Source organism: Chaetodon auriga, chromosome 11 (genome assembly GCF_051107435.1).
Source record: "Chaetodon auriga isolate fChaAug3 chromosome 11, fChaAug3.hap1, whole genome shotgun sequence".
NCBI lineage: Eukaryota > Metazoa > Chordata > Actinopteri > Chaetodontiformes > Chaetodontidae > Chaetodon > Chaetodon auriga.
This window is the reverse complement of record NC_135084.1, coordinates 6,715,001-6,740,522: the sequence shown is the minus strand read 5'-3', so window position 1 is coordinate 6,740,522 and position 25,522 is coordinate 6,715,001. Positions and strand designations below refer to the sequence as shown.

At 44.2% G+C, this 25,522-nt stretch overlaps 1 protein-coding gene across 2 annotated transcripts in view; it reads right to left on the bottom strand.

The window, feature by feature from the left end:
* Window positions 1–103: 103 nt before the first annotated feature.
* The window catches only part of inpp5a (inositol polyphosphate-5-phosphatase A), a 127,083-nt gene continuing 101,664 nt past the window's right edge, over window positions 104–25,522 (bottom strand). The window contains exons 10-16 of one of the 2 annotated variants that reach the window (XM_076742611.1): window positions 22,670–22,765; window positions 21,647–21,721; window positions 15,324–15,397; window positions 6,033–6,144; window positions 3,185–3,253; window positions 2,258–2,345; window positions 104–1,907 (exon numbers count right to left, since the gene is read on the bottom strand). In XM_076742611.1, the coding sequence (XP_076598726.1) occupies window positions 2,265–2,345; window positions 3,185–3,253; window positions 6,033–6,144; window positions 15,324–15,397; window positions 21,647–21,721; window positions 22,670–22,765 (507 nt within the window). In that variant the 3' untranslated portion in view covers window positions 104–1,907; window positions 2,258–2,264. The remainder of the gene's footprint in view (window positions 1,908–2,257; window positions 2,346–3,184; window positions 3,254–6,032; window positions 6,145–15,323; window positions 15,398–21,646; window positions 21,722–22,669; window positions 22,766–25,522) is intronic. The other variant, XM_076742610.1, reaches the window with a different exon arrangement.

Sequence of the window (25,522 nt, the reverse complement as noted above, 5' to 3'; positions counted from 1 at the left end):
CACTGATGATGCCGTGCGGGACTAATTGATGAAGACCTTTCCATGAAGCGCTCTTGTTGTGCAGTAAAGAGGTAAAACGACAGGTAATGAGGACAAACAGCCGTTGAGCTCTAATGGTTTTTATTGCTTGAGAACTGCATCACCTACAGCAGAGGCCAGGCCGTCCAGAAGGGGCTAGAATAAAATCTCTATCTGCTTTAATAAGATGGAGTGAAGAAAAACTGCGGCTTATACTCCTACAGTATACTCACAATGACCAGCAGGAACAAAAACAAGCAGGCTTTTTTTTCTTTTTCTATTTTTTTGTGTAACTTTTTTTTTTGCCTACGAACCAAATCACACAAGACAACATAAATTCTGCGGCAGGCACAAAATCATTTCCACTTGCGGTGATTTAGATTTAAAAAAAAAAAAAAAAAAATCACGGAGGACCAATCTGAGGGCTTCACGCAGTCTGAAATCTGTAGTGTAGTAAATGAAATCGATAAAAGGAGACGCTGGCGACTCCTGCTCGCCTCTTTAATGCTCAAATTATTTGCAATGAACGCTGCTGAAGGCTACATACTAAACAAAGAAACAGCCAGACTTCTGCTCCCCCCCCCCACCCCCCACCCCCCCACACCTTTAGAGTTTCTCTCTTTTTTACAGCTCGTCATCCACACCGTCTGACTTAAGTATTTCTAACTCTTACACACTTCATGTCTGTGTAGGATACTTGGCACCATAATGCAGTAACAAAAATGGACAAAAAAAAAAACTGTTTACATTTTAAGGATACCCAAGCCTATCTAAAATATCACATTCAGAACCATAATATTATAGAAATAAGTTAGAGTAAGAATAATAATGAAATAATGTGAGAGTGCTATATATGAAACATTATCTTATATACTTGCATGGTCTATGGCACTGCTTAAAACATTCTTGGATAGGCAATAAATCACTGAGCAGTGGCTCTGCTCCTCTCTGGTACTGACTACTCAAAGGTCACAGCGGCTGCAGGAACACCCACAGTCACTCCGTCTGCGCACACTTCAGCATAAACATTTTGGTAAGAATTATAAATTATCTCTTTAAAAAGTACAGTATATAAAATGAGACTCAACTGATGTGTCAGGCATGGCAGTGTGTTGTGCACACAACAACAACAACAACAACAACTCAAAAACAACGACAAAAAAAAAAAACAAATCAAATAAGAGAGAATTTGTTGAAATAAACTGAGAAGTTCGATCTATTCCAACAAAGGGACCACAAAGTTTGGTCGGAAAAGAAAACGGCACTAAAACCATCAACAACTCTATGTTATACTGTCCAATGTACAAATAACCCTAACAATATAGATATACAACTTTTTTTGCATTGCACTTTTTTTTAAAACACCTTACATACTGTGTGGAAAGTAGCTTCTATACATAGAGGCATACCTAAAAATGGCAAGTACGGTGTCTAAAAGGATGTAGTAGGACTGATTTCAATTAGAGTTTTGGCAACGAGGCTGTGGCGTGGAAAAGAGTCGTCCGTCCGTCCGTCCTTTTTTTTCGTCTCTGGGGAATGGGGTTGCATGGCAACAGTGAGGTCAGCGATGTGTGTCTTGTCTGGAGCCGGGCCCTCGGGTGCTCGTCCACATCTCAACAAGTGTTTTATGGAGAGAAACCGGCTGTGTTTTCGTATGGATGAGGTGTCAGGACAACTGCAACTGGTCAGCACTGCTGAAAAACTCTGTCTAGGTTCTTCAGTGTATGCTTGTGCAAAGTGTGTGTGCATTTGTGTGTGTGTGTGTGTATGTGTGTGTGTGTGTGTGTGTGTGTGTGTGTGTGTGTGTTGGTGTCCTGTTTTTTTTTGTCTGTGGTGTTCTCACAGAGGCGCTTCACGGAATATCTTCTCCCCCCTTTGGCAACACTTTCCTGTGGAGAGACAAAAGGAAGTCTTATTCCTAAACACCGAGCAGTCATCTCAACCCAAGAAAAATGTCCACACAATGATGGCCACTTTTTTTTTTTTTTTTAGCTGAAGTTAAAGTACAAGATGGAGCTCTAGTTTGTAAGTAAATGTCTTAAAATGACGATGGGCATTTTAAGCAATCGGCAGTCATGTCACATTCTGCGCTGATGACGTTTTATTTTGGAATAAAACTCTTCAAACGGCCATATTTGCCTTCAGAACCACTTGTGCAAAGTCATGAAAAATCGAGCAAATCAAAGCAAACAATAGCAACAATGGGAGGAATTATAATAAAGAAAAAATTAATATTTACCACGACATCACTGCACCACACAACACTTGTGCTTATTTGCATTAGGTTTACCTGCCCCCGCTGTTATTCGGAAGGACAGGAAGACAGGCTGGCAGGGGGACAGAGACAAAGCACAGTTAGAGAGGACCAGACTTGGGCGATGCTCTGTGGGACAAGCGGGAGCTCTTTCCCTCTCTGAGCAGCCGTGACACACAGGTTAAACTCACACAGCGGTGCCGTGCATTTTTGGGCCCGTGTGCTAACGACATCGGACATTTTTTAAACATAGCCAGCTGTGATTTTAGCAGCAGTGTGTGGCTGGGAGGTGAGGGCCGCTGCAGTATCTCTCAGTGTGCCCGGGTCACCTCGCACACACACACTACTGTCTGTGACACACTAAGTATTGATGAAAGACCTGACTTAAGGCGCCTCTCTTTCAGCGCAAGACCTTCTGTCTGACACGGCGGAGACTGAAGCAACAGTGTGGAACACCTTCCACACGGCCGGCTTGAAAAAGCGCCCTCTGTGCGGCTCTGACCTCTCTCCCACTTCTTCTTCTACATTCTTCCTTGAATATAAACAGCTTGAAGTAAGGGCTGACTGTTTTAGGGCAGATACAGACTTTTTTTTTTTTGTTTGGAATAAAGCTGCTGCAAGATTGAACATATTTATACTCTGTAAATTTCGTTTTTGAAGATTCTTGACAACAAAGAGTGTTTATCCCTTTTTATTCTATTGGTAGAGCATCTTGAAACACACATTCATATCTAGATGTACAGTACGTAATACAGATGGCAGTTTCCTCACTAGATACAAATGTGTTGAGAGTAGATCCTCTTCCACTCCTGGCTCAGACTCACAGCCTCAGTTTACAGAGAACAGTTTAATCACAGCATCCCAACACAACCACACACACAGTAGAGACGTGGGCAGAGCCCCTGTCGTTACCTTGTGGTCCCCCATGCAGACATTGGGCCCGATGTTGTCATAGACTATAGACTTCTCTTCATTTTCAGGCTGCAGACACACAAAATCAAATTTTTGGGGATGAAAATGTGATGAAGAGCATGTTTTGTCCATTATGTGAATGGACCACACTGAGCGGCAGTGCAGCTTCGGTTACACAGTAAATACACAGAGGATGCACAGTCAGCAGCACCGTGCTGCTGTTTACACAGTACAATCATTACAAGCTTGTGTCATGTTTTATAACACATTCACGGATGAGCAGTCAATGTGCTGCTCCATTAAACACAATTAGCAGGATTACCGTGTCGATTTCAAAATAAAAGTCCCGGAGAAGCGTGCAATGGAGAGATTAAAATATTACCGTCGGTGGTGTGGTTGTGCATGATTTGGACTTTGAAAGTAATTGTTAGAATCATCAGGGAGGACAATAACAATTTGTTTAAGTGCCAATAAAACCGTAATTATGCCACCAGTGCAGATCATTTTCCATTTCCATCAGATTTCTGCTTAATATATTTTCATTGTGACTCAGCCATTCAGGTTGCAACTTCGTATTAATAGTTGGGGGAAACACTGGGGACAAATTCAAAGTGAGCACCAGCTGTAAGTGCTAAGTAACGAAGGTTTATTACGTGCTCGGACACTTAGTTCAGAAAATTGTAAGGGACAGCCATTAGTACAATTAAGAGCATTTACAGGCACAGAAAATGAAGTGAGCGACGGACAGAAAGTGAAAGAAATATATTTGTCTCTATTATCTCTGACAAACTGGATTCATCACTTCAGAATAACTCAGGGAACATCTCAAAGATTCTTAGTTTGTTTTTGCTGGTTAAAATCAAAGCGTTCACAGAGCAGCGGCACAGCAGAGTTATGATTAACACCAGTATGCACTGAACTGAGGGCACCTTTAGGGACTCAGCACAGTTTTAACTTTGAAAGCGATGCACAGTGCAGTGGAGAGAAAAGGAAAGCCGGAGTAATTCAGCAGGTGGACATTTGCCTCTCTCAGTATAATCTAAGTGCCTATCTGAGGGAATCATGTTTCAATATCACTTTCTGCACACAAAGAAGCTGTTACCCACTCACACATGAATCTGCAGACTGGAGTATAAATCACACTTGTCTGGTTGAACTAAAGACTTTTTAAACAGCCGGCCCCAACCCCCACGCACACACACACACACACACACACACACGCACGCACGCACACACACACAGGCTGGTGGGTGCTACCAGTTGTGACTCGGTGAGCTGCACTGGCGCCTCAGAAGAAAGAGACAGAGAGCTTGAGAATGAACCATAAAGCGAAATCCAAATTAACTTCAGACCAATCCTGCAGTGGAGCGGGGTCAGCACACGGCGTGCCTCCACCTCACTCTACCTTTTTCTAGCGGGCCACGCACTGGCACCTCTCTATTCGTCTGGCAGCTGGCCCCGAGCCGCTGCCTCGCAAAGCCCGAGATACATTCATCAAACACACACTTGATAATTTACAAAGGCAGCATAAAATTGTGGATTTTCGGGCTGCATAATCTTTAGACAGATAAACAAATTACCCGGGGCCCGCCGGCAGAGAGGGTGCGCTCGCTCGGCTAAACATTCATTACCGGCGCTCCCGGAGCTGGTGCCGCGCCGCGCAGCCAGCGGGCAACCTTTGGCGTGTTAGGGCTCGGCAAGCAGAAAATAACATGATGGCGAGTTAACCGACCGTGCCATGATAGATGACGCCACACGCCGGGCTGTTTACGGGCCTATGTCTCAACAATCTGTAATGCTGGGAGCCAGAGAGTGTGTGCTCAGTGAATCATCAGCCAATCTACGAACACACTAACTGTTCCATTCTGTCCCTGCATTACAAGCAATTAGCCGGTGCTTGAGGGGAAGAAAAGCAAACAACAACCCAGCTGTGTGTGTGTGCGTGTGTGTGAATCCCCTTTAACATAATTCTGACACATTAAGTGGGTGAAACAAACTGGGTTTGTCATTTTAAAAAGCTTTACGGCCCCTGTTACTTACTGTAATACACTGATCAGAGTTATTGTTCTACTGTGGCTTCAGTCAGTAAAGAAGAAAGATCAGGAAGGAATTTCTCAATTGTGGCGGACAAAAGAAAGCCAAACTTCCTGAGCAGCCCCCTGCTGTAGCCTGTACCTGTACAATACACTGCTGCATCTCTTTCACACACATTAACACATGAAAGCCGGCGGGTTCCAGCACTGCAGAGGCTCACAGGCTGAACGTGTGTTTGACAATCTAGCTTCTCCACACTGGATTGTTTCTGGTGATCACGGCAGCTTTGTCCCAAATCAAAAGCTGTCGTCTTATGGAAAACTGATCAGAGAACATCTGGGAAAACTTGGCAGAGGTGCATGGTGGATCTCTATGTAATCCAGCAAACAGAATAAGAGGAGAGGATAGAGGTGGCAGATTGGCTGGAGTTTACAATGCTGGGATGGATTTGAGGCTGAGTGGAGGGTTCCACTCTCAGAGGGAGGAGGCGGATCTGTGGCTTTATGAAGAAGATGGGGCTCACTGGGGTGAAGTGCTGGGATCTATATATACTGTCTGGGTGGACCCATGGCTTTGCACTGCAAATTAATATTCACAGAGACCTCATCCTTCCATCTGTGAAGTGACAGAGGGCGGGGAGGGTACTGTGGATCAAGGACGATAGAGTTATGGAAATAAAGGGTGAGACATTTCTAAAGAAGCCTGTGTTTCAGCTGAGGGAGGAGCAGTGACATTTTGAAACAGGAAGGAGTCTGACTTTTAAAAGCAATAAAAAGCCCCAGAATTGCATCATAAGAGGCGTGTTTAGACTCACCTTTAGGACCAAGTCTCTGGCAGAGGCAGACAGGAGGATTCGGTCACACCAGGCGGGGCATCTGGTGTTCATGTACTGCTTCCCCTGGTTGCTGTCTTCACTGTACGGATAACTGAAGAGACACACAGGCAAAGCACAAACAGTAAACAGACAAATACAGACCCTCACGACAAGCTTTTATGGTCATTTACACATGTTTAAGCGGTATCCGGGTTCTAATGAACTTTATTTTCTGGTAAAGTGCTACAGAAAGAACAAGACAACAGAGGAAAAGCAATAAGGAAAGCAATAACCATGATTTGTACAATCAACAGGGCTCCAGAGCAGTAATAAATATGAGACGGCATGTCATCCGCCTTATCTCACAGACAGAGATCAAAATGTTTTCCAGAGAAAACAGGAGGCCCAGAAGTATGACCAATCATCTAAGTAATCTCTTGAATCAACACACATGGATGGCTCAATCAAAGCAATCTTTACTTGCCAACTGTACAGGTTGTGAGTGTGTGTTTGTGAGGGAGAGAGGGAAAACAGAAAAGGAAGAATGAGAGTGATTTAGGCAGAGCGAGCCAGAGGGAGGACCGCTTGCCCATATGTATAGCTACATCCCTACAGGGTCATCAAAAACAGATTAGGTGCCGCAGCAAATGGCCAAGAGAGATTGTATCTTGGAACAGCAGGGAACAATCGCATGATTTAAGCGGCGGCAGGGCTGGAGTCGGGCGGAGAGCCATCGAGCTGATACAGATTTACATTGTTGAGAATTCAATTTGCCCCTTCCGCTCATCAAACTGCTTCAGATTTACACGCCACCAATCCAATTTGTTTGTAGGCGCTCATCAGGATGTAAGAGCGGGCTTACGTACTGTAATACCAATCCAATTTGCTCCTTCAGTGCCACACGTGCTAAGCCTAGCATAACACAAAGTGCCTCTCCTCTGAGGATGGTGATATCCTAATGATAAAATAAACACACACATCTGCTCTGCGATTCATCACACTTGCCGAGCTCTGATAGCTTAATTGGACTTTGTGCTCAGGCAGAATACATTTAATAAGCATTTGGTTGTGGTTGCTTTGTAATGTATATGTGTGCATTCAAATCACTACGTGGTTGCTACTGCTGCAGATGCAACTCTGACTGTTACTAACACTGCTGCAGCTACTGGGACCAGTACCAGCAGAATACTACTCCCTCTCTATGCGCTCACAGCTGTCCCTCACCTCCTCTGACGAGGCATGGACTGAGGCAGAGGGCACAGTTAGCTTTAGGTCGTGAGCATCTGTGCCTCTTCAGATCTCACTGGAAGGGCAAAAATCCACCAGTGTTGCCAGATTTGAATGTGTCATGTGAACAGGAATGATCTGTTATTAGTCGTCTCGTTGCTGCCTTGGGTCTTATTCCTGTCCTTGCATGTTATTTTTATTTAAGCCACCTGAACTGTGGATGACCACCATGTGTTTTACGTTATTTATTGGTGGATGTGTACAGTGCTGGATATATGGTGAATATACGTTTTGTCATGTTTATGCATTTAATAATCTACGTCTTTTTTAACACGAGACCAGGGACAATAAATGAAAATGAGCCTTTTGGGTTAACTCGTTTACAGCTGTTGTTTCTTTCTGTTGATAAATGATCAGTAACCTGATGTAATAAAGAACTTGTGTTAATTATCACATGGGCTGCACTGATCTCATCGGGGATTAGTCATTCAAAATGTGAACCTGCTTGGCTCTTTGTCTGTCCATCAGCACAGCTGTTAAAACACAAAGCTATGGATGGCCTAACTTGTCCTACAGTGACTCCCTCTCAAAGTGTGTAATGTACATATGAAGATCACAACATCAGCACTGGAATGGTACACTGATATTCTGCCATCTGGTGAAATTTATGAGATTAACCCTCAACCACACGCATTCACTGAAACAGAGATATGTCAAGTCTACCACCACCACACTGTGATAGAGTGACTGACACGCACACTCACCCCACACACACACACACACACACACACACACACACACACACACACACACACACACACACACACACACACACACACACAGAGCCCCCCCACCAGGTGTACAAACAGACCTGCAGAGAGCTACTTAGAGAAGTTCCCTGCCTCCAATTAGCATTAATAGCAGTTAAACCGTGGGGGAAATGCATGGGGGTTTTGGTATGCTAATCAAAGGGCTAAAGAAGTGATCCCGGGATAAAAGAGAGCACGAAGAATAGGATGAGTGAAACTGAGATAGACAGGGAGGCAGAAGAGAGGGGATAAAGACGGATCAGACAGAAAGAGGCAAAGTGAGGGTGGAAAAGAGCAAAGTCTTCAAAGGGCTTGCCAAGCTGCTCGACTTCAGGGTGGCCTGAATGCTGCTGCTTCCTGAGGGACGGTCCCTGGCCTTAAACAGCCTGTGAACAATCCCCCTATCAGGGACTCTGTTATAGCTTTATTGACTAACAAGCCCGGGGTCATTTTGGTGTTAAAGAGATTGAGAGAAAATCAAGTTTTCCCCCTCACCTCCTTCAAACAATGAACTCCTGCCTGATAGCAAACTTCCCCAAGCACTCCAACAACAAAACTTTGCTATCGTTCAGTCATTTCTGATGACAGCCAGCCATTGTAAAAGCTGATTAAAAATACTCAACAATGGCCATTAAAGGCCCATTCTGCTTCCCTGTGTGTGCAGGTATATGCTGTTACCCTTTCTGTTTTACCACACCCTCCGCTGGCTCCAATGGAGATAACAAGTCTTAATGCAACAGCAAACAGTCGAACGGCGCGCTGGGGCCAAAGTGATTAATGTGTCCGATTAGCGAGCTCACAAACTTATCGAGGAAGGTAAACGGCCCGAGAGGGCGTGAGGGCTGGAGGCCGTCAGCTCATATCAGAGCCTTATTGCCCACAGCAAGACTAATTACACTAATTAATGGGCCAAGCTGATAACTCCAACAATTGTGTACCTGTGTAGGAGGAGGGGCTGCACTTCAAGGTTCAAATACACACACAGACATACATTCAAACAGCCACATACACAGCTTGGTCCCTGGATTAATATGTTGCACCAACAGCGATGATTACTTCTGCAGAATGCAAAGTGACTGAGAGTTGTAAAATAAAAGGAAAAGAGAAATAATCACAAAATGCAGCCATGAAAGGCTTTTAGTTGGGTCCAAACCTGCGACAACTGCAACAAAAAACTACAACGGCGGAAAAAGCACAGATTTGTCTGCATCTTATGACTGTCATCAGACAATGCTGACGGTCTGACGGCTGAATTGTCTGTCCGCCAGGTGTCTTCTTCTTGGTCACTGGCATTTACAATCTTTTACAGCAATCACCTCTTGTGTAATGTTGACTTAAGAGTACTGTTTTCCTGCTTGTTCTTCCGTTCTTTTGTGTTGCTGACCACATTTCAGATGATACATGTGTGTGCGGTCACACATCGAGCCCCTCCAGCACCCACTGAGTGCTCACTCATTCATGCTTGGTTTGGGGGTTAATGTTTGACCCGGCTGCTGACACATCGCTCACATGTGTTCTGCTGGTGTCGGCTTGTTTATCTTGCAACAGTAAAAACTGTCCAGGTGAGTGTAGGCCCTGCCTGTAGTGTGTCACACAGCCTCACCCATCAGAGGGAGAGGCTGGCGTGATATATATATATATCTGTATTATACAAGCTACTGTGTCGACATGTGCTTTATTTGAAGAATGCTTAGATTCAAAAAACAAAAAGCGGTGTCTAAAATGCAATCAAAGATTTTGTCGGTAGAGCCAGGCTGCCAACCTGCATCCCCTGGACTGGGGACTCAGTCTTGGAAAGGGTTGCTCCAGGATAGACCACCTTGTCCAACATTCTCTTATCTCACTATCAAAAGCTATTACCTTATTGTACCCAATGACAAATAAGTGACAGGCCAAACAGTGTGCTATTTGGGTGCTCAGTTTTTAATGAGGGCAATATAAACTTGGGAATATAGGCAGGGCGGGAAGCCAAAGATAAGAGTCATACTATCAAGTAGCATGAGGTCAAGGGTGGTAAAAAGCATCATGGGATGTTGGAGCGGCCATTGCCGGGCTGGGATTGGCTAAAAAGTCAGAAACTGTGGGTTTCAAACGACTCGCTGCTTCTACAGCTATGTTTGTTTGCCGTAGTCAGGGGAGGCTTGGCAAAACACAACACACACATACACGGATTCAAAAAGATCAGCCAAATGCTATCAATAAAGCTGAATGTTTGCTTCAGTTTGTAGAGCTGGGAGGCTCGCAGGCACAACATTGGCATAGTGCAGTACAAACAGAGTGAAATGCCATCAGTAGCTCATGGCTCACAGCCTGCTGGGGTTCAGCTATGACATGTTCTGCCTTTAGCCGCTCTAAATGAAGACAAGAAGACACAGATGGCATCCATTTAATCCTCTCCGCCTAAGATTGTTTTGAACAAAGCCTCCCTCTCAGTGGCATCATCTCAGACAAGAGGCAATGACACAAGACTGTGGACAATCTTCAGCTATTATCGCAACAATGGCCCCTCATCATTTTCACAGGCTCTCTAGTCGTTAGAATGATGGATGCGCTGATGGCTGTAAAACAATGTTGCTGTTCAGTAGATTAGCCTGTAAGGCTGAATCCCGCACACCAACGGTGGCTCGGACGCAGTGCTTCAACCGTTGTTGTTTAAGTACATCTGTGGTGCTCCTTAAATGGAGTCACGCGCCACTACTCCAGTGCAGCATGGCTGTTCACAGAGCAGAGAACAAGAAGCCTTGTTCATGTAGGATGCAAACAGTGGTGCAGTAAGACTAATGCATTCACAGTCAAATACACAAATACACACGCAGAGTGGGTGACATCATTCGTAAGGGCCTTCAGAGGCCAGGGGTGTTGTGTGAAGAGTGTTATTCAAAGAACAGTGGCAGTCACTGTATACAGGACAGCCATCTGTGCGAGCACTTCCTATGAGCTCAAAACGAGTCTCGAGGAATTCTCCACTGCTCTGACAATTCTCTCATATGTACTTATTAACAGTTATTGAAGAACTGGCAGGTAGCCATTTGTGTCACTTTTTTCTCATCTGAAGGGCAAAGTCGTTCTGTCTGGCATCAGCTTTCAGAGCTCCTCCTTCCTCTTTTTCATGACAGTGTGAATGTTGTAGCTTTCCCCAGCAGGCAAGTCACTTCTTGGCTCGTCCTCATAGACCTGCAGCTTTGAAAAAGGCATGCTAACGTGCCAAGGTTGGTCCCACGGTGCTTGCCCAACAGTGAGGACACTACTGTTTATCGGTTTCTGCCTCCTCGCTGGCCTCACCTCCTGACCCCTGGGCCACGCTGTGCTTCTTTCCATGTCTAGACTTGACAAACACAGACACATGGGACTGGAGCCATGCTGTTGCCTCTACCACCTCCCCATCGTTCCCTTTATGGATGTGATGAGAAGGTCCCAAAGCATTGGAATAAATGGAAAAAATACATGCCCGAGAGATTCATATGTTTGCACTGTGCTAGTGAATTCCCAAACTGTGCATTTTCAGGTTGCTAGCAGTCAAACAGGTCAACTGCTCTTTTCCAGCTCAAATTATACTTTGTGTCCATGTAGCCACAAGTGTTTGCATGGAGTAAGTATTGGATGGATTGCTATGACATTTTCTACAGGCATTCAGGTCCCAAGAAGATGAATCTTATTGACATTGGTGGCTTTTCCTCTGGTGCCACATCAGGTCAAAATTTGTGTGACATCTGTTAGCATGCTAACATGCTTAACATGAACATGTTAAACATCAGCAAGTTAGCATTGTCATTGGGCGCACGTTAGCAAGCTGACATCAGCATGCTAGCACCACTGAACCAAAGTTTAACCAGACAGACCCACTAGCATGACACACTACCTGCGTGAGTGTCACAGAACCTCTTGCTTTTCATTTGGCACCCATGTTAATGCAGTTCCCAGCAGAAATAGACTGTGAAAATGATCTGTTTACAGTCAAATCGACATCATACCAGCCTTTCACTACAGCATCAATGTCTGTAACTGTAGAATATGTCACAGACATGAAAAATTATCACGTGAAGGGCAGTATTTTTTTCCAGTCCAATCTCTCTCTCTCTCTGTAAACAAAAATAATGTCACCATCATAACTGATGGCCCTTTCTACTCCCTGTAGAAAGATAGGGCTGGCAGTAGCAGCGCTGTGTGGAAACCACATGTGTGCGAGCTGCAGCGGTTCAGAGAGGTAGTCGTCACACACAGGTAGAGGCAGGCAGGGTGTTCCAGGCCTTAGTCTTGTGTGCTTTAGTTTGCACTGACGTGGTTTTAAGGTTCAAACCATGCGAGGAGTGTATATGTGGACTGTGCATAACGACTCCATATGATCATGATCGGCATCAACAGAATTGTGTGTACTTCCACTGTAAATCAAGGATTCCACAAATTCACCGTACCACTAAACAATGTAGCAGTCATGAAATAAGTGCCTTGCTCCAGTAGCTGATGAGGGATGGGAGGCAATAGCTGCCCCTCCAAAGACCCACATCTAGACATGTGAACATACATTAATAGCAACCTGTAGTGTTTATAGGAGCACTAGCTGTGCCTGGATGCTATATTCTGTATGTACTTGCAGTGTGGCTCCTCAGCAGCCATCTTTTCTACTCCTGACTTTCTCCATCTTTTTCCCCACCAACGTCGCACAACTTCCACACCATCTCCCTCCTCTGAAATCACTCATGATTCGTCCACTGATGGAGTTGTACCGCTGCTCTGATGTCACTCAAAATCTCCCTCAAAGCCTATTCCCAGTAACCATGTTACAGGCAGATTACATTCTTCCACTCCTCCCTCATTGTCCACTGCATTTCCTCCTGAAGCTGGGGTCCCGATTCAATTTTTGCATCGATCTCGTGCAAAAAAAGGCCAAAGAAATCAGATCAGAGGAGTACTAAAAGCTTTCCCCTAAATCAATCAAAATACATGAATAAGTTACTGGTGGCTTAGTATGTTTTAGGGGATATTACCATAGTTATGCCATTCCTAATACGAAATCAAAAGTACAATAATGTATAGTAAAACTTACCATTATTCTCAGTCAAATGGCCGTGCTGCAGCCTAAGCAAAGATAATGACCTAATGGCTCGTTGCAGTCTCATGCACTGAGCACAGGAGAAGCTGTGTCAGAATAAATGATTGGTTTCTGATTATCAGACTCATCTCCTCTCTGACATGCACCGGTAGAGAAAACTCATAACCACACACGGGCTCCTGTGTATGAGTGCGTATGAGTCGTCCCGTAGCAGCCGACTGGCTCCAGGTCCAACTGTGACAAGGCCCGGGCAAATTCCTCACCCCGGTGCCCAAGCACTTAGCCTTGTCATGGCCAACTTTGACTGACGACTTTTTGAAAGTAAAGAGATGTGCACTTTACAGCTTGCAGCCTCTGCAGCGATGCAGGGCGAAGAAGTCACGCATGCATGTGCGGGGGACAGAGATGTATGTCTGATTAAACTCGAAGTCCATTCCTAAAAATGAAAGGGAGCTGCTGGCCATGATGCTTCAGCTGTAGCTTCCTGGTGAAGTAGAAAGCTGGAGCTACATTGTTCTATGGCGATGTATGGACACACAGTCACTGTGTGATCTTTAGTTCATCCTTGACAGAAAGTCTCATATTGTGACAACTTTCTATCCACCACAGGACAACACACAGAATTCACTTGCAGATTAAATGTTTGTGACTAGTATTGATTTATAGATCTGAACAAAAGTGAGCCGTGTGCGTGCATGAGTGTGTGTGTCAGTGAGGGTGTGTTCTGATGGCCTGCATTAAAAAGAGTAATAACCGCACAGATGGCGAGGGGCTGGTCCGGAGCAGGCTATGTGATGGGGAACAATCGCTGAGGCTTGATTGCTCAAGGAGCACAAGGCAGACCTGACAGGGGGAGGGGTGCCAGTGTATGTGTGTGGGGTGTGTGTATGTGTGAAGTGGGAGGAGGGGGTTGTTTAAGTTTAACTAGGCCACTGCTACCCATTACAAGGCTGACAATGATGTGGTTTGTCGCGCGCACAGAGTAGATCAAATTAAATTTCATATGCTGCTCCCGGGTTTCATCTATTTGATTCATCATCACCTCAAGTATGTGGAAATCATTTGTATTCTTCCACAGCGGCACACTCATTCCTCCCTGTGGAGAGATGATTCAGTATTATATGGATAGGTGCAAAAGTCAGCCAGTGTAAAAGGACAATAAATCCACCTGTCACTTATGCAAAGTGATGTAAATGGGGTCCCTGATTAAGACACAGAGTCATTTAAAAAACAGGGACTGGCAGAACCTTGACACATGCACTCACGCACACACAGTCTCTCACACTCCGAGCCACTCACACATACACAAGCTTTGATAGCTCTATGTATCTCAAGCCTTCTCTCTCACACACACACACTAAAATCCCCCGCCGCCCTGCGCCTGCCACTAGAGCAGTTTATCAAGTAATTATTGTTTGATTACAGCGTTTCATTATCTGCACTGATTGAGTCACAACCGACGGCAAAGGTCAAGCGCCATTAACGCGCTGCTCCCGAAACATATTTCCACGCCGGCCGCGTGTTTGCCCTCCCTCTCCTCTGAAAGGGCTAATTGCAAATGCATTTGTTTGAGGAAGAAGAGAGGAGACCACCCGCTCCAGTCTCCCCCAAGTCCCACTGAGACGGAATATCAATGCTGCCCAAAGCGTTCGCACAGCAACACACACACACACACACACACAGACACACACACACACACACACGAAAAAACATACACATGGGAGCAGTTTGGGACCATATCCAATCATACTTAGCGACTGATACCCATCAAACACAGATCCAACCGCTTTCATAAAACCATTTTGGACAATAAGGGGGTGATTGACTCTTTCTGGTTTTACATATTAATAATGAGTCCTTATGGCCAAGACCCGATCAGCAGAGTTACTGCATTTACCAACATGTGATATTCCCCTGTGCGTGACACTTGAGCCTTGGGGGTTCCTCTATTTCTGTTATCTTCATTCTGTCTTTTTTTTTTTTTTGCTGTCCAGTGAAAACCACAAATCTCTAAATTTGGTGAGTTTGAATTTCTCAAAAACCCTGATAACTTATTTTAAAAATACTTCGTAACAAAGCTGGAAAGTCGAGCTGCGTTTTAAAAAAAAAGAATCCAGGGCCTGATTCTCGTGTCGCAGCTGTCAGTACTGTGAATGTGCAGGTGTCAGACTAGGTTGTGTGTGATGTAAGATGATGTCTCCATACCTGGGTGGGAAAGAGATCTCCAGTTCATGCAGCCGATCCTTGAACACCGACAGCTCTTTGTCATACTCTAAAAGCTGTGGAAAGAAAAAAAAAAAGGATGGGAATGAGGAGAGAGAGATGTTTAGATTATTAGTAATTTTTTATTTGATTAAAGGAAAGTCAACTGAGTCTGAATGCTCTTTTATAGCTCTGCAATGCTTTACATTTAAACAGTACACACACAGCTGTCTAACAGTTGGCTGGTACAAACACTGCAGAGCTCTGATCAGCTCTAAGTCCTGCTGAGCAGTTCTTGTGATTAAGAGATGGTCCAAATGTTGTATCTTTAGGCTTCAAACTTTAGATCTGACACTTGCTAGTGAAACCTCATCCAGACTGCTGAATTCGAGCTTACCTTCTACCATCAGGCCTCACTCTCAGTGAGGGGCGGATAAGATTGAGACATGTTCAGGAGATACCATGTTTGGGTTTATTTACTTAATTCCATGTTCCCCACGCTGGTAAAAATTGACAGTAGTTGACCAGTGGTGTGTATGTGCTCCTAGCCCTGTCCTACTGGGGGTCTATCTTTCCACACTGACAGTGCATCCACACACTCTTCATCAATCATGTCTCCTCACCCAGCTGTACTCACTCACCAGAGTGTACACACACACGTCCCCCAATTTCCCCCCTTTCACAAAACCCATAAATCATTAGTGAAAAGTGCAATTAGCGGCTTCTTGTACACATTAATTATCTGGGAGATGAACAGGTAGCTTGGGCACCTGCATGACTGCCTCCCTGAGAGACTGACAGCGACGTTTCTCAGCAACCCCCGGAGGACCCCGCGCTAGCCCCGCCCTTTCCTTTCAGACAGGAAGACATCGAGATGAAGCCGAGACACGTTTGTTTAGTGGTAAATTGGGCTATTGTACATGTTTCAAACACCAGGCTACAATAATGGCCTGGTGAAGAGCTCATCCTAGGCGGTGTGAGTCTGACAGCACTTGTACAGGCAGCTTGATGTTAATGACATTACATTGGTGTATTACATGCAGCAATATGTTGATGGCTACATGATGAAATATCAGCGGCGATGACGCGGTGCAGGCGGGTAATATTTGGAAGGACATTCTCACAAGTGGAGACAAGGGGGGAGGGAGGCGGATGTCATATGAATATTATTATATCAGCAGAAGGTAACTACAGTCTTCCATCTACACTGACATATTTATGTTGTCCATGTCTGAGTGTGGATGCATTGTTTGTCTTCACAGCACTGTTGCGTACACATGTATAAATAAGGCAAAGCGCAGCATGCGCCTTCACGATGACACTCTGAGTGTTTGTGTGTGTGTGTGTGTGTGTGTGTGTGTGTGATTATGTGTCAGTGGTGTAGAACAGTGGCCATTACTTCCAGGCAGAGAGGCCTCCCAGACGGAGTCTCAGTGGTTCAGGAGGGCAGATGTGCTGCATTCATCAAACTCACAGTGGCGGGGTCACAGGAGAGACTCACACACTGTGGATGAGGGATGGCTGAGCAGGGGATGCAACCCCACGCTCCACTGTACACCCCGTCTCACCATCCACCCACTGATGCCTCCCTCCAGTGTGTGTGTGTGTGTGTTATAGCCTGACCGATACTGGATTTTTCAGACTGACAGCAAAATTGATAATTAAGAGTTTAAGGAATATGGTAATTCATTGTAGAATTGAAAACTGTAAATACTAATTAAAAAAAAATCAGCCCCCCTTATTTACTGCTGCTACAGATACAAACTGTTGTGCTTGCACAATAGATTTCCAATTTCTTCAAAATTTTTGAAACAATGGATTCCTGATTTCAGAAAAAGGCCAACAAAAGCAGCCTGCGACCGTTGATTTTGCTGGCTGAAAAGGTGCTGAATTTGTTAGCTGTGTAAAGCTGGCTAGCTAAGCCAACATTAGCTCCATGAGCTGGTTAAAAACGCTGTCTCCAGCTGACATTTCATTTTTCAAACTGACTTCAAAACAAAACTCCATAAATGCATCTTAAATAAACCCTCGATGACTGCCTACATGATATTGTACATGACTGCATGTCTCTTCTATTTCAGTTAGTAAGTGTGATAAGGAACAAATGTAAGATCAGACGGATTTCATTCGAACATTATCCAGTTTGGCTACTTAGCCTATAAATGTTGATGAGAGGTTCGATTTATGTGTAAAAGTATTTCACTTTTAACGTAACGAGAGAAAAGGCTTTCAGCATGAAGAACAAGCAATGAGTTTGGCAAACATAATGCTATCTCATATAACACATTTGGCTGCTAACGTATTGCAGCTTACCTTAGAGCAGACAAACATACTGTTCAATACATTTACATTTTATTTTTTTAATACAGTTTTTGAGAGAGTTTAAAAAGAAACCACCAGCCAAACTTTTTATTCATTTCAATAAACTTTCAAAGAATTGCTGGCACTGTGTGTAATGAAAAGGACATTATGCAGGTCAAACTGTATCCAAACTACCTCAAAAATATCTTTGGCATGTCTGTACTGAAATCTCTTATTTCTCATTAGCCATCATACACACAGATACAGGTGTATCTGCAGCAAGCTGACACCAGCTGACGTATTGGCCTAGCTGATTTATCAGTCCAACTCCAGAGTGAGACAGAGCATGGGGAAAAAAGACGGTGGGAAGTTAAAGTGTGTGACAGCATGTGTACTGTATACTGGTATAATGATGACTGCTCAAGTCAATAATTGATAATAATTGACTTTTCCATTGGTACACATGTGCATCATGTTCACAGGTGTGATTGCTTGTCTGAGGTAAAGCACCTCAGATAAGTGTGTGACACAGTTTAAACAGCAGGGGGTGAGCAACATATGGCTGTGTGTGTCTACGGTATGCCTCAAGTGAATGTTGAGTAATTCATTCAGGTGAATGAAAAACCCTGCAGCTACAAATTTCACACTACATTTCATCCCAGGTCAATTAAGCATAATTCTCTGCAGCTCTGCTAGGTCAGTGGTTTAAAAAAAAAAAAAAAAACAGCTTATATTGGTTCAAGGCCTCATGACATTATAAAGCCAGGAGTAGTTTGTCAACCAGAAGTGACCTTGGGAGTTGTGGAGGAGGTGGTGCAAGATGATGCAGCTCCGCCAATATCACAGAGGGAAAAAGATGAGGAAGTGTCTGGGTAAAAACTACCCTGTCATGGGCTCAAATTTCTGACTTTGCTTGGATGATCAGCGCGCTCTTAAATCAGAGATGTGGTGATAGTTAAGAGGCAGGAAGTTGAGCGGGGCGAAAAAAAAAAAAAGGGAATACGAGGTCTTTGGCCCCCAACTGTCCCTATCACTGTCCCTCACACCTGTAATTGTGCTTTGATTTACGTGTTGTCAAATATCCCCTGTGACAACACCTGCTGCCATTAAAAGCCATCAATAAATGTTGGGGTGAAAGGTCATTTAATTTGATTTTTACACCACACACTTGGCTTTCATTGCAGAGGCCATATTTTTCCTTCTTTTTATGGGATCTTCATTATTTTGTGTGGAAAAGCGATAAACTATCACTGACGGGGGGGATGTTCGATTAGTGTTGGGAGGGGCCAACGCAACAAAACACAACACTACAGTGCACCTCTGAACTCTCATTTCAATGTTCATTCAATTACGTAGAGAGGAAGGAAATTAGACGAGGACTGATATTTAATACAATGATGAGAAAATGTAAACTGACTTCTGCAATAAAGAACATATTTGACTTCTTCTCCACTTTGGTATTACTGTGAAAAACTCAAAGTCATATAACAGCACATAAACCCACCTGTTCATGCATGCTGTCTGATCAGATCAATACTTTCCTGAAGCATGCAAAACCGAGGCGAGCTAAACAAAGAGACAACCGGGGACCCAATGCAGCATCAGTTTATATAAATCCTATAAGGTCAGATTTCATTTAGCATGGCTTCTGTATTGCCACTTAAGAGTTTAGACAGGGAAAAACTGAAGGCTGGAGCGCCATTAGTTCCTTATTTTTTAATGTCCTTTCATGTTTAAAACGTCTCTGGGCTTTTTGAGTAATGCTGAGGGCTACGCTGCCAGCATGACAAGGAGAGGCACGCCAGACAGAAAGGTTCATCACTTACTACAGCTCGTACACAAACACACCCTCCTCTCCTGGTCCCCCATCTGCCGACACCACACTGATAAAGTTACAATAAAGAGATACTGAAACAAAATCAATGGGGATGGAGGAGGGGGACGGCCCCGCGGGTGTGTGCTCCAGGAGAGGAAGAAACTGCGCTGATCTACAGATGCACAGCACAAACATGCACAATACGCATGCGTTCACACACGCACACACACACACACTCCACTCCTCCCATCTCTCCACCGGAGCAAGGCCCCACGGTGCCCCTTGACGCCACGAGCGCCCGGAAAATTTAATCTTCCCAAATACTCATCAGGGCTCTCCATCGTCCCGCCGTGACAGCGCCGGGGATAATTAATTATACAATTTCGATGGGAATATCGACTAAACAAACCTATTAATCATAGCAAAAGTCAATAGGCATGGACACATTCAATCATGTCCCGGCCAATGATTACTCCTCTCAAAATACAATAATTATTTTCAAGAGCTGCCTCGAATTAAATTTCTGTCAAGCTGGTACAAGTCTTGCAGTTGATGAAGGATGCAATGGATTTTTTTTTTTCTCTCCCCTTCCCCAGTGGAGGAGTGTGAGGAGGGACATTTATCCTTTTGGAAAGGTAGTTTGTTTTATAAGGATCATAACACGGTGTGTTTAACTAGACCATGACCATCAGATTATCTCTGATGCCCCCATTATGTCATCCATCTTGTCTGACTGGGTGAGGAGGAGCAGAGGGAGGAGGAAATCAGGGGGTGCCTGCGCCTCCTACAGCTACTGCTACACAGTTTCCACATTTCTGCTGATCACATTCAGTGATTCTCATGTGGCGGATACAGAACGCAGTTAATTTGTGATACGATCTTTCAGTGCTGAAACCTTTTCCTCCTAAAATATAAAGAAAGCTGAGGGGGAGGAAGTATTAAAGCACATTCCACTACCCTTCAAGATTTTTTCTGACTCCAGCGGCTGCATTTAGTACACACGCATAAAGGAGAACAATGCAGAAGTGCTGAGCAAACCCACCCCACATAAATACAGATGACTTAACTGCTGAGGAGAGTGGGGTCTGTCACATAGAAGAGCAGCAGCCAGTAACAAAAGGTTTAGACAATCACAGGAAAGCACCTGAGGGGCCTTCATATACGAGTGAAATCTTACTGTTCACCATCAGCGCTGCAGTAACACCCCACAAACCCATCAGTCAGTCAGTTGACAGGTATTTAAAAATAGAAATCTGTCATATCACATATGAACAACTTTAATTTGCACTATGACACCTCTATTGTTTTTAAATAGTGTTTTTTTCACCTACCTTAAGTCATCTTAGTATGTTATGTGTTTTTTTAATATGTGACTTACTGCTGCAACACTGCAATCTCCCTTAGAGGATCAATAGAGTACTCTATCCAGCCATATAGTGCTCTGTAATTTACATTCATTTTCACCAAAATGACTCATTAGACCATGCTGGATGGAATTATGTTTGGTAAGCTGGATAAAATCAATGTAATGATGAATTAAAGTGAATAAATTCATAATCCTGAATTATCAGAACTCATGTTTTTACATTATGGGGCCAATCACATAAATAAAGTCTATGTTTCCAGTCTGGCCAGACAAGTGGCTTCACAGTCCATGCTGTTGATGTGTAAGTGTGTGCGTGCGTGCGTGCGTGCGTGCGTGCGTGCGTGCGTGCGTGCGTGCGTGCGTGCGTGCGTGCATCCTTCATATTTTTTTTTTTTTTTTGAACAAGGTGCAACTTTGAACTACTTAATGTAATATACAGCCATATAAAAGTAGACGTGTGTACTGGGTGTTTTTCTCCTGCAGACACTTAACACTCACCTCATCTACAATCAGTCTCATTTAAAAGTTGTTTCAAAGACATTTGCTCCCCCAGAGACAAAGAGAGTGTGTGTTAGATTAAGTGATGCCAGTGCATCCACTAAAGCATCTGCATGACTCAGGTCGGCAATAAGTTGTTGGTGCATGATCTTATATCCCTTTACAATAACCCTTTGTCTACTTTTAAATTGTCATTTTGTTTTAATCTCTTGTGCTCTGTCCCTTTCACAGATAATCTGAAGTGCAACAAATAAAAATCATTACATTTGCAATAAATGCATTGAAGTGGAGAAATGAGAGAGGAGATGAATGTATAATGGGTTAGGAAGCAAAGGGGTGACTTACTGAGGTCCCATTGTTTTCCCGGAAAACGTCCTGGTTGAAATAATTAAAAAGCTTCTTTTCAAGTTGAAGAACAACCTAAATCAGCGGCAAGAGAGAAACGGTGCTCTGATTAATACCAATTCTAATGTGAGCTGCACTTTGTAATTAGAGCACTAATGAGCTGCAGTGTGGTGCACAGGCAGACAGCACTGTTCACTCAACACGTCTCAGCGAGGCATCACACCGCTTTACTCTGCATTTGAACCTAACCTGTGACACCCCAGGTTAAGGCGTATGGCACATAGAGAAGTAGAAAAAAAAAAAGCATTTGAAGGTGATATTATGAGTCCAGAAGAGCAATTTTCCCTTTCAACTCACAGTACAGATACATCATCATAGTCTTATTAAGGCCTGGTCACAGCAGTATTAAAAACTGGGGAAATACATGATTTTCAGACGCTTGGAGATAGAAATCAATGGTGCAAATACTTTTTCTTGAACATACAGGGTGAACTTACTGTCTAGTTGCTAGATCGAACAGTTTTATTTTCCACCACAGAATAATGAGGAAATGACAGTAGAGAGAAAATAGAGGGACGCTCTGAGAGATCATGTGACAGACCAATGGCTGTAAATAAAGATGGTGGACACGTCTCCACTTCCTCCCAAAATATTCAGGATACAGGCGCTGCCATCTTGAGCCGGTGGCATCATTTGAAGCCAGAGTGTAAACAGTTTGACTTTTGAGGAGCTGTCATGTCATCCATCTTTATATACAGTCACTTTGACTGTGCACTGCTTGCTGCTGCATTTGTCAGCTACAGCAGCTCACCACCTCTGTGTCTCCAAGCCTCTGGCGCTGGAGAATTTCACCATGCACTTTCTGGTGCGACTAGGCCTTAAACCAAATTCGTTTTTATTGATATTTGACAAAAAGGTGTTGGGATAACACTACGATTTATATTCAGCTAGAAATCTGATCATTTTCATGAGGTTATGATAAGTCAGTATTGTGGCAGGCAGAATTAATGCAGTATAGCTTACCTTTCGGTCATTGTCACTTTCTCGGAATATTAGCTTGTCGACCTCATTGGTGTCTGCGGCTCTGACTGTCTGCATGGTGGCAGTGGAGCAGAGAGTCTGGAGGGGAGAGAGGAGGAGAATGAGGATGGAAAGAAGGAGGAAAAGACTGACTGTCAAGGTCAGATCCTAACAGCGAGACATGCTACAGTAGGTGTGTGGTCATAAGAAAAAAGATATCATATCAGAAATCATTTACTTATTTTCACCTTTTACCCACATGTACACAAGTATAGCTACTCTGTCTCTCTCTCTCTCTCACACACACACAAACACACACACACACTTTATAATGCTCTTAGGGCAAACTATTGCAGCAGCCATTGTACCTAAAAGCAAAGTACACCGTTCCGCATTTGAATGATTTTTAAAGAACCGTCCCACAGACTACCACCTCACTGTCCCTTCTCTTTATCTGGGTCTATGTACCGACCCCATGCACTGTGTGTACGGTTAAATTCCGCTTTGTGGACTCTTTTAACAATTAGTTAAACATTCGACCATCTGTGTTTGAAGACAGTTGAATGAGGTAATCCCTCAGCCAGTGGTTCCCATACCACACAGCAGTGACTGGGTGACCTGATTGAAATTCAAAGCACAGATTAGATAATCGGGTCAAGCCAATATAGCGAGCAGAAAAAGGCCCTTTAGACTGAAATGTCACAAATCAGTCCTGCTTCGGCCACGAAGAAACGGCACACCAGATTAGAACAAACACCATGCCCTGAGAGAAAGTGGAACAACTCTCTGCAGTCCCCCCCAACCACTGCCTCAGCCCCATTCCTTCATGCTCACCCCCCCTCCCCAAAAGCAACTTTCTAAAGCCCTAACAAATCGCTCCATCTTTCACTCATTTAGGCCATCCAAATGCAGGGTCAATATGCTCCCCTGGCAGCCAAATGCTAATGCGCTTAAGTGCGCTTAAGCAGCTTTGTGCAATGAATAGGCCAAAGAAGGAGCTAGTGAGAAGGGCAGGAGATACTTTCCCTGTCAAAAAGTCATTGTAGCCGCAGCTAGCAAGGACAACCACACAAAGTCAGTTTTTGCCATCTTTCATTAGCACCAAGTCCTCTGAATGTTGTCATGTGGTTTACTTTCTGCTTGAGGCAATTTTTTTTATTAACCTCAGATAGAAGGGACAAAAACTACAACCTTTCCTGAAGCCTGTGAGCTTGAAGTATTAAAAAGTATTTGTATGAAATGGATCTTCATGTTTGTGGGTTCTTTAAGCATCAGGATCTTGTGCGTCTTCCAAGCGAGGCCCCTTCTGTCGTCCGCTTTGCAAATCCAAAACTCAGTCGTGCAGAAATCCCCGGCCAATTCTCAGCTACCTCTGAGGCCAGGAGCTCACTCTGCTTACTGGCACACGAAGCATCAATATCTGAAGGACATACAGAGTCCCTCCATTCATGTTCAAATGATTCTGAGCAGGGCTTGGACTAAAACACATGATCGCTAAACATGAATGTGTCCTCTACATTTGGTAGTGATACACCTTCGTAAGTACTTCCATACAAAAGCACATGATACGGACAGACATACATGGGTTTGTACTTGGAGAAGAGAGGGTGACATCAGTCTCAGTGAGATAACTGAACCACAGCTTTTGTATTCGTGCTGGCCTTTACCTTGTGCCAAGAGTGTCCCTGCAAGGAAGGTTCAATTAGAAAAAAAAAAAAAAAGACAATTAGCTAATGCTGCCTTTTCTTGTGGGAAAGTGTCTTTTCCCAGAACTATTAATTTCTGCACTCCTGGGTGAATGTAAGTGTTTCAGCTTCAGGGAAACTAATGATTCCAACTGCAGATTTTACATTTGGCCTAAAGAAAGAAGGATCCAAAGAAAGCTGAAGACACGCAGCTTATTTCTGAGAAGAACAAAGCTACCTGTTCTCCATTTATATTCAAAACAACCTAAAGTTGTGCAGCAGATCGCACAGAGTGCTTTAGGTATCTTGGGCAGGACTGTTGCATAGTGTTGGATGCTGACATGTTGCTGATTGATGTATTCATAAGTTCATTGACTGACCAATCAGTATGTCAGTGCAGCTTGAGATGGCTGATTGCACCCGATTGATCACAGCTCTCCTACTGTCATCCTTCTTGAAAAACACCCCCGCTATATACACACACACACACACACACACACACACACACACACACCTAGTTTCTGCCAACCAAACACAAAGATGGGGAAAATGAGAACCCCATGCTGTCACTTAAGACCATGCAGCGATGTCGCCTTCTTCCTGCCAGCAGAGTCCAGGTGTCTCTGAACAGTCGTCCCTTCAACGTTCCTGCCTCCTAACCACATTACACACAGGCACGCTCTCACTGACCACGCTAAATGATGTTACCATGATTCATTTGGTTGCAATTGGCTCCTTATTCAATACATGACAATTAGTCTGAGCGAGGAAGAGAGGAAATCAGGCAAAGGGAAAATATGGACGGCTGTCCAGGATAGCAGCTGTGGTCCACAGGACAGTAAGGATGTCTTCACTCCTCTGGGCGCTTTCACTGATCCAGCAAAGTGACTTGGCATCACATCTCTGCATTATGGGTCACAGGTCAACACTGAGTGTTTGTAGAGGGCCAGAGGCCGGGGGGCTGGGATGAGAGGTTGCCGAGGAAGGGGCTGCCTTTGTGCATCAATGGAGGATAATCTCATGACTGTCGAAGGAGGAAGCGGCTGTTTAAAGGAGCTCTCTATTCCAGCTGCTCTTCTTAGAAGAGAGGTTAAAGCAATCTGTCCCACTTCAAAGACCAAACACACACACACACACACACACACACACACACACACACACACACACACAC